This window comes from Cebus imitator, unplaced genomic scaffold (assembly GCF_001604975.1).
Source record: "Cebus imitator isolate Cc_AM_T3 unplaced genomic scaffold, Cebus_imitator-1.0 Scaffold79, whole genome shotgun sequence".
NCBI lineage: Eukaryota > Metazoa > Chordata > Mammalia > Primates > Cebidae > Cebus > Cebus imitator.
The window spans coordinates 4,043,666-4,052,703 of NW_016107394.1; the positions used below are offsets into that span (position 1 = coordinate 4,043,666).

At 35.6% G+C, this 9,038-nt stretch overlaps 1 protein-coding gene across 3 annotated transcripts in view; it reads left to right on the forward strand.

Annotated features, from left to right (window-relative positions):
* PPME1 (protein phosphatase methylesterase 1) overlaps nt 1-9,038 on the forward strand; it is a 74,894-nt gene that overhangs the window by 11,257 nt on the left and 54,599 nt on the right. For all 3 annotated transcript variants that reach the window (XR_001826573.2, XM_017532977.2, XM_017532978.2), the window contains exons 2-3: nt 6,111-6,204; nt 6,737-6,829. Coding sequence is in view for 2 of the 3 variants with exons in the window: in XM_017532977.2 (XP_017388466.1) it covers nt 6,111-6,204; nt 6,737-6,829 (187 nt within the window). In the remaining variant the exon portion in view is untranslated. The remainder of the gene's footprint in view (nt 1-6,110; nt 6,205-6,736; nt 6,830-9,038) is intronic.

Sequence of the window (9,038 nt, forward strand, 5' to 3'; positions counted from 1 at the left end):
AAAAAAAAAAAAAAAGAAAATGGTGAAAGAACCGCTACTCTACAGACAGAGTAGGACATTCCCGAAAATAAGAGGAGGAACGTATCCACCCTAGGTATAATGCTTATGTATGTGGGGAGTTGTGTTCTGCTACAATAGTTTGTGATAAAGGATTAATTTCTTATTTACTATATTTTTATAAGAATTGATATGATTATCTTTAAAGCAAAATTAGTAATGCCTTTTTTCTCCAGATATTGGGATATCTGGATGCTCCCAAGTTTGAGTATGTTTAGTAAACATTATTAATTTGTTCCCTTAACCATAAACATCCAGAGACTAGGAATGCCTCACTTTCTGAGAATGCAGTCTAGCAAGTCCCAGCCTCATTTTCCTAGCCCTTACTCAAAATGGAGTTGCTCTGGTTTGAATGCTTCTGACAAATTGACCATAAATACTAGTTTATTTCTGGACTTTTGATTCTATTTAGGTAATCTCTATGTCTGTTCTTATACCTGTACCACAGTCTTGATTGGTGTAGTATCCCATTTGCTTTTACTAGAAAGCTTATAAGGATTAGGTAAGGATTATTAGCCTCAAAGCTGCTTAATAACATTAATAACAAATATTTATTGGGAAACCAAACTAAGTGCTTTATGCATGTTAACTCATTTCAGACTGTCAACAGATATTAGTCATTGATGTATATCAGGCTCTGGGGTGGGAATACATTGGTGAACAAATGGAGAACCTTCTTGCTCTAATGGATCTCACATTAGTGGTGAATTAGTTGGGGTGACTGGAGGATAATAACAAATATGGGAATAAGATAATTTTAGAAAATAATTAGTTTTATGATAAATAGAACAGACTAATTTGAGAGTAACCAAGGGATGAAAGGGCATCTTTGATTCTCATAATACCGCCTATACAATTGGTCCTATAATCCTCTGACATGAAGAAACTTAGGCTTACAGAAGTGAAGTGACTGCCCAAGGTCCCATAGTTTAATAAAGGCAGAATTGGGTTATGAAAATAAACCTTTAGTTGGTAGCAAATGGAAAATTATTTCAAGTCTAAGAACTATTAACAAGACAGTATCTTCTCATTCTTTTTCTCTTTCTGCTGGAAATAGGTTGTTAACATCAAATTATAGGGTTCTTAATTTGGGATTCATAGATAGGTTTCTTGAAGCCAGTGGAATTATATACAAAATATATGTACATGCATTTTTTTTTTTCTAGATCGAAGGTTCATAGCTTTCATCAAATTCTGAACATGGTCTGTGATAATAGCAAAAGGTCCATAAACAAATTCGATTCATGTGACTTAGGAGACACCATATTTTCTGTGTGTCTTTCACAGCACCACTTTGTCTCCTCTCTGCCAGACTTCTTCCTCTGGCCACCGTAGGTGGGAGGAAATTATATATTTATTTTGTTAGGGTTGAAATAAATTTTATTCTAACATAAAAAAAATCTATACAATTGCCTACCAGAATAGATTTTTATTTATAAATTGTAAGACTTAATTATTTATTTCTCTGTTCAAAACTTTAAAATTGACTTTGATTCTGCTGTCAGTCATTTTTCATATCTTGAACATTCCCAACATTTGTTCATTGCCTTTGAAAAGTTATTCTGTGTTTTCCTACTTTTAATTCCATTGTCAGTTAAGATTCCCATTCTTTTCTCTTTTTTCTTTGTCAGCCCTATTAACTGATCCCGTCCTTTTCTAGGTGGGTTATTGCAAAATATTTTTTCCTGGAATCAGGTCCATCTTTTGCCTGTAACCAGATTGATCTTTCTGAAATAATTTCATCTCTACGTTTTATTGACTCTTCAGGAGACAGGGTTTTGCCTTGTCACCCAGGCTAGAATGTAGTGGTGTGATCGCAGCACACTGCATCCTTGATCTCTTGGGCTCAAATGATCCTCCTGCCTCAGCCTCTCAAGTAGCTAGAACTACAGTCATGTGCCATCAGGCCTACCTAATTTTTTTTTTTTTTTTTCAGTAGAAAGAAGGTCTTGCTATGTTGCCCAGGCTAGCCTCCATCTCCTGAGCTCAAGCAATCCTCCCGCCTTGACCTCCCAAAGTGCTGGGATTACAGGCAGGAGCCACCATGTTCAGCCTGGCTCTTCATTTTCTCCCATCCAAGTACTAACCAGGCCCAACCCTGCTTAGCTTCCAAGATCAGACGAGTTCTGGCACATTCAGGGTATTATGGCCATACACTAGCTCTTTGTTTTCTATGATATCATCCAAACCTATCTGACTATTGGGCCTCTGCAAAAAAAAATCACACACATGTAAATAACAGAAAAAGAACATGTATTTCCCATTTTATTAAGCTAACATACTTTCTCCACTGTCTATGTTTAATTATGTCAACTTCTTTTAACTTTTCAAAAATGCTGTATTATTCCTTCCTCATTCCAGTTAGCTATTTTGTTGTTGTTTGTTTTCAGTGTCTCCTATGACAGGCAGCAGGCTGGGTTCTTATTCATACTCTCTCATCTGCCTGAAATGTCTTATCCCTCCTTCCCTATTTCCATCAGCTCAAATTCTACCTGTCCTTCAAGGCCTAGCTTAAGTGTGTCGGTGTGGTTTTTTTTTTTTAAGCCTGTCTTTATTCTCCAAGCTGGAAGTAATCTTTCTTTCCTCCTTTGAACATTCACTGCACTTCAGCTGTACTTCTTACAGTATTTAACTCTTTGTATATTTTAGATATGTATGGACTTTTTTTTTTTTAATAATTTTTTTCAATTTACTTTTCACTCCCAGTTTATGAGTGGAGGTATTTATGGACTTAATACTAACTTATTGACAGCAAATATGTTGTTTCTCTAGTTTTATAGTTATCCCAGCATCTCCCATTATCCTATGTCAATTCCAGCCTTATGTATATAATAGGTTCTTGGTAAATTTTTTTTTAATGAATTAATCTTCTTTTTTTGAGAGAGAGAGAGAGACAGAGTCTCACAGTCTTGCCCAGGTTAGAATACAGTGGCTATTCACTGTGTGATAATAGTGCACTACAGCCTTGAACTCCAGGGCTAAAGTGATCATCCTGTTTTAGCCTACCAAGTAGCTGGGACTACAGGGGTGCACTACCACATCCAACAATCCAACAATAAATTCTTTTTAAAAGGTAACTGTATTAGTCTGTTTTACGTTGCCATTAAAGATGTATCCAAACCGGGTAATGTATAAAAAGAAGGTTTAATGGATTCACAGTTCCACATGACTGGAGAGTCTCATAATCATGGCAGAAGGAAATAGACACATCTTACACGGTGGCAGACAACAGAGAATTGAGATTCAAGTGAAAGGGGTTTTCCCTTATAAAACCATCAGATCTCAGCTGGGCACGGTGGCTCAAGCCTGTAATCTCAGCACTTTGAGAGGCCAAGGCAGACAGATCACAAGGTCAGGAGTTTGAGGCCAGCCTGACCAACATGGTGAAACCCCATCTCTACTGAAAATACAGAAATTAGGTGGGCATGATGGTGTGTGCCTGTAATCCCAGCTACTCGGGAGGCTGAGGCAGCAGAATCGCTTGAACCTGGGAAGTGGAGGTTGCAGTGAGCCAAAATTGTGCTACTGCACTCCAGCCTGGGTGAGAGAGTGAGACTCCATCTAAAAAACAAAGCAAAAAACCCATCAGATCTCATGAGACTCATTCACTACCTTGAAAACAGTATGGGAGAAACAGCCCCATGATTCAATTATCTCCCACCAGGTCCTTCCCACAACAGATGGAATAATGGGAGCTACAATTCAAGATGAGATTTGGGTGGGGACACAGCCAAACCATATCAGTAACTTAACCTTGTTATGCTTTTGAAAGTTCTTTCACTACTTTAAAATTCTTTCATTATAACCCTATTGGTGGCGGGGGCGGAGGGGAGGTTAGCAATTAATTTAAAAAGGCCTACACAAGCTATAATGACCATATAGTAGCTAGGTGTAAAATAAGAATCTAAAACTATTTGAAAAATCAGTCTATACTGTATCGCTAAAATTCACAATATTCTGTTCTAAAATACAAAAATAATGTAAGATTCTTGCCACCTCTGTAATGTGTAATATTGGTTACAAAATTAATTGAAGTCTTCTGATTTATAAACAATTATGTGTTTGTTTGTTGTTTTGAGTTGGTGTCTCACTCTGTCACCCAGGCTACAGTGCAGTGGCTCGATTTTGGCTCACTGCAACTGCCGCCTTCTGGGTTCAAGCGATTCTCCTGCCTCAACCTTCCCAAGTAGCTGAGACTACAGGCATGTGCTACTACACCCAGCTTATTTTTGTATTTTTAGTAGAGTTGGGGTTTTGCCATGTTGCCCAGGCTGGTCTCGAATTCCTGACCTCTGGTGATCTGCCTGCCTTGGCCTCTCAAGGTGCTGGGATTATAGGCGTGAGCCACCGTGCCCGGCCCAATTACGTGTTTAAAAAAAGGTGTTAGGGATATGCTAGAAAATCTCTGTGGGAATTGGAACAACTTTTGGAGATAGAGGAATATTGATTCCTTAAATAAATGGGAATTACTCATTTGGTCAAAATAAGTTGAGTAGTCCCTGGAACCTTTTTTTGTTTGTTTATTTTTAGTTTTGGATTAGAACTCCTGGGCTCAGTTTATCTTCCCACCTCACTCTCTCCCTAGTGGCTGGGACTACAGGCCTTTTTTTTTTTTTTTTTTTTTTTAAACAGAAGAAATAAGTGGAGGGTGTTCTCTGATGAATAATTTCTATTTATAGGAAGTAATTTTTCCTTAACTGGTACCTGGGTAACTTGTAAAGGTTCTTTGGCATTGGCAGAGTCAGCTATATTTAGACTTCAAAAAGGAAACATCCAATAATGTGGACTTAAGCCTTATTTCTTTTCAGAAGCATACATGAGAAAATTAAAGGATGAAAGAAGTGATACAGCATTGGGGTAAAGGGCAGAGGCTTTGGAGAGAGAGTGGTAGAACTGGATTTGAATTTTGTCACTACTGCTGATAGAATGCTGAATTTCCTCCATTACCGGGAAGAAGAATAGGTTGGAAACAGGATGGCTCAGAATTTCTTTCCTGTATTCTATCCAAGATTGAAGACATAAATTGTGAATAGACATTTATTAGTTTATTTTGTTTTAAAATAATTTTATATTTTTAATAATACATGATCAAAAATCGAAAGAAACATAGATTGAATTTTTTTCCTCTCATTTCCCAATCATACTTTCCTTTCCAAGATACCAAAAATGTTGTATTAGTATCCTTCCAGAAATATTGAAAACATACATAAACATATATATTTCCCAATTTTCCCAAGTGATAGCATATATATCATGTTCATCTTGCAGTTATATATTCACATATATGAATCTTGGAGTTATATATTCATATATAAAGACCTTTATCAATATATTTCTTTGTTTTTACAATTAACTAGTATTTTTCTATGTACTACAATTTATTTTCATTGGTCCCCTATTGATGAATATTAGATTTTTTCCAACTTCTCTCTATTATAAAGGATGCTGCATTGAATACTTAAGTCATTTCACTTCTATGTGAGCAGTACTTCAGATGAATTCCTGTAAGTTCAAGGTGTTGATATTGCCAGTTTGCCTTCCATGGAGGTTGTATATTGATTGTTTGGGAATGACAAGGAAGCATGAAAGAGTATGAGGAATTAAATTTGTAAAGGAGTAGTAGTGACCAGGAATGACTGTAGTAGGAATGATATTAAAGTCAGTTGGGAGGATGGAAATGAGCCTACAGTCAAGAGCAGGGCAAAAAATTAGCAGGTTTTGTGTGTATATGAACACGATTTATTTGTGATTAAAATATACTAATGAATTTTGAAAAAAGATCCTAAAATTTTTACTCTTCAATCTATGTTTGGATTTAAAAACATTTTTAAATACTTTTAAAAATATATTTACATTATTATGTAATATGATACATTAAATACATACTTATTTAATACATTTTTGATACTTTGTGATGAACTCTTTATATCTTTAAGAGAAAGTACCTTTGCTGTTTTCATTACTTATTTACATTTAGCGTTTATTGACCAAGATATTATCTCTTTATGCGTAATTAGTTTTTTTTGAAATATGTCTCTCTTTTTTTTCCTCAGCCCTGGAAGAAAGCGGGACTTTTCCCCTGTTCCTTGGAGTCAGTATTTTGAGTCCATGGAAGATGTAGAAGTAGAGAATGAAACTGGCAAGGATATATCCTTTGCAAAATGGCTTATTCTTTAGTGAGCTTATGAGATTGTCTAAGTTAAAAGACTTGTGTAGTTTCTAAAATGTTCTTTATTTCTGCTGCTTATTTTACCTTATTCCCCACTTGTTCTTTATGGAATATTGCCTGCAAGTCCATGCCAATAACTTTCTTGGCTGTAATTCTCTAATGCATGGAGAAGGAATTAAGAATTAAATTATTGAAAAAGATATACTGTCTTAGAGACCCAGGGGAGGGTTTCATGAGTCAAGTAGGTTGAACTAGTTTTGTTTCTAGAATCCAGGGATTATGTACTCACTAAAGCAAAGGGAATTTTATTTTTTTAAATTATTGAACAAATGGTCACACTGGCTTCATGCTTCAAAAACAAGGTTGGTGTCTCAGAAATGTCTGCTTAAGTTTCTCTTACATTTGGCAATCTGTAGTTTTGAATAAAGTTTCTAGCAATATTTTTATGATTAAATAATAAAAAACTTCAATGAGCAAAAACATAGATGTTTTATCTTTAACTGTTCATACACTTTTCGAGTTTACAAGAGTGGTTCAGAGGGTCCAGTCCTGCTCCTTCTACATGGAGGAGGTCATTCTGCCCTTTCTTGGGCTGTGTTCACGGTAAGTCGGTTGTTGATAGTACAAGTTAATGTTAGCACTTTTGAAGTAATTCAAGTATAGGGACAAACCTTGGAAGTTAAAACATTCTATTTGGGAAGCAAGAATTGCTCTTCCAGGCATACACACAGACTGGGTGGTATGTCCTTTGGTATGTCTGAAGAACAGAGAAAAGGTTAGAGGTTTTGTAAAAAGGAGAAATGTTACATATTGCTCTGAGAAAGTTTATTGGCACTAGTAAAGGTTTGGGGAGAAAAAGAAAATAGGGAGTGATGGAAAATGTGAAAGAAAAACTTAAAAATTAAAAAAAAAGATTTCAGAAGCTGGCAGGTTCTGTTTGATAAGTGACTGCGGTGAGTAAAGTCTTAGAGCCACAGTGTTGTTTCAGTAGCTACTAGATAAAACTGGTTTCATATTATAGCAGGCAGTTTCAGCAACCAGACTTACAGAGAATTACATTCTTGGAGCACTGTTATGTGCCCTGAGTGCTTTTTCTCCCTGGCCTCTCAACTCTGTTTTAATGGGATATGACAAGAATAACCCAATTTGTGTAAATCTCCACAGTACAATCATTGTTTACTTCTGGGTGAATTGGACTATATTTCATGTTCACTTATACTGCTTGATTTAAGAAGCTTAGGGATATAGGAAAATCTGAATATTCATCATGGTAGGCTAAAGATTACTTATTTAAACCAGAAGTTTTTAACTGGGGTGGGTCTTAGGCATGAATTCCTCAGCTTATAAAATTTTGCATATATGTGGATTGGCATGGGGAAGATGAGATTTGTACCTTGTCAAAAGTGGAGGTCTGTGTCTCAGTAATGTAACTAATAAAGAAGCAGACATTTTATTTAGGTGCTTTAGATAATGTCTATCACTTTGTTTTCCATATAGAGCCTGTGTAATACTTAGTACAGTACATGGAAATAATCTCATAAGAACTTGGAAAATGTTTCTTCCTTTTTGAAATTATTCTTTATATTTTAATGATACTTGTTAGCTACAAGGAAGTAAATAACATTTGTCTAATGATACCCCGGTCTAGAATAGAGAATATGTGTCTGTGTGAATGCTGTCAATTGTAGATCTCCTAATACTCTTGACTCTGGGGTGGGATAGCCCATGTGCAAGGAGAGATACTGCTAAGGAAGACACTAGCAACATCTGTGTTTAAAATGAAGTTGTCATCTCATGTGTGCATCAAGCAGATATGCATCCTCTGTTTACCACTAGAGAGCCTGAAGGACAGAAAATGAGAGCAAGTGGGAATCCAGCACTAGGCAGCTGGAGCCAGATGTCTGTGGAGTTGAGGAAGGCACTTTGTTCCTGGCAGCAGGGATTATTGGGGTTAAGTTTAAATCTTGTCCCTTCTTTTAGACCATGAATTCCTTGAAAATAGGGATAACATCTTATTTTTTGTTTTCCAAATGGCTTGAAACAGTTCTTTAAACATAGGCACACATTCAACCACAATTAAATGATTTGGCCCTTGTCTTATTTGCTACTTTTTCCTCTTACTCTAGGATAAATTGTATGACTTGTCCATAAGTACCAGGCTCTGTCACGTCTCTGGACCAGTACTGTTGAATAGAAATACAGTGCAAACCATATATAATATTTTAAATGTATTAGTAGACCCTTTAAATAGATAAAAAGAAAAAGAATAAATTATTTTATATATATATATTTAACTATTGTATCCACAATGTCACTTCAACATGTTGAAGTAATTACACTGATTACCTAATCAATATAAAAATTGTTGAGTGATTACATTTATTTTTATACTTCTAAATTTAAAAATTTTATACTTATAGCACATCTCAGTTAGGGCTAGCCACGTTTCGTTGCTTTAGTCATTTACTCTGCAAATAGATTGCAAAGTTTTTTGGAGGCAAATTCCATGGCTTATTATGCCTAGCACATGTTGTATGCTCAAAGAATTTTATGTATATATTTATTTTTTAAGACACGAAATCTTGCTGTGTTGCCCAGTCTGGACATGAAAGCTTATGAGTAATTTTCCACCATCTTTCTATTTTCTAGGTTTTCAGTTACATGTTTATTACTTTCATAATTTAAAGGTTGTTTTTTCTTTTACTGGAAACTATTTTCAAGGAAAAAGGTTTTTTGACAAGTTTGTCAAACTGGAACTTGTCTAGAGAAGAGCAATCAAGATTAGAATACTTTAAACAATGGCATTTTTTTT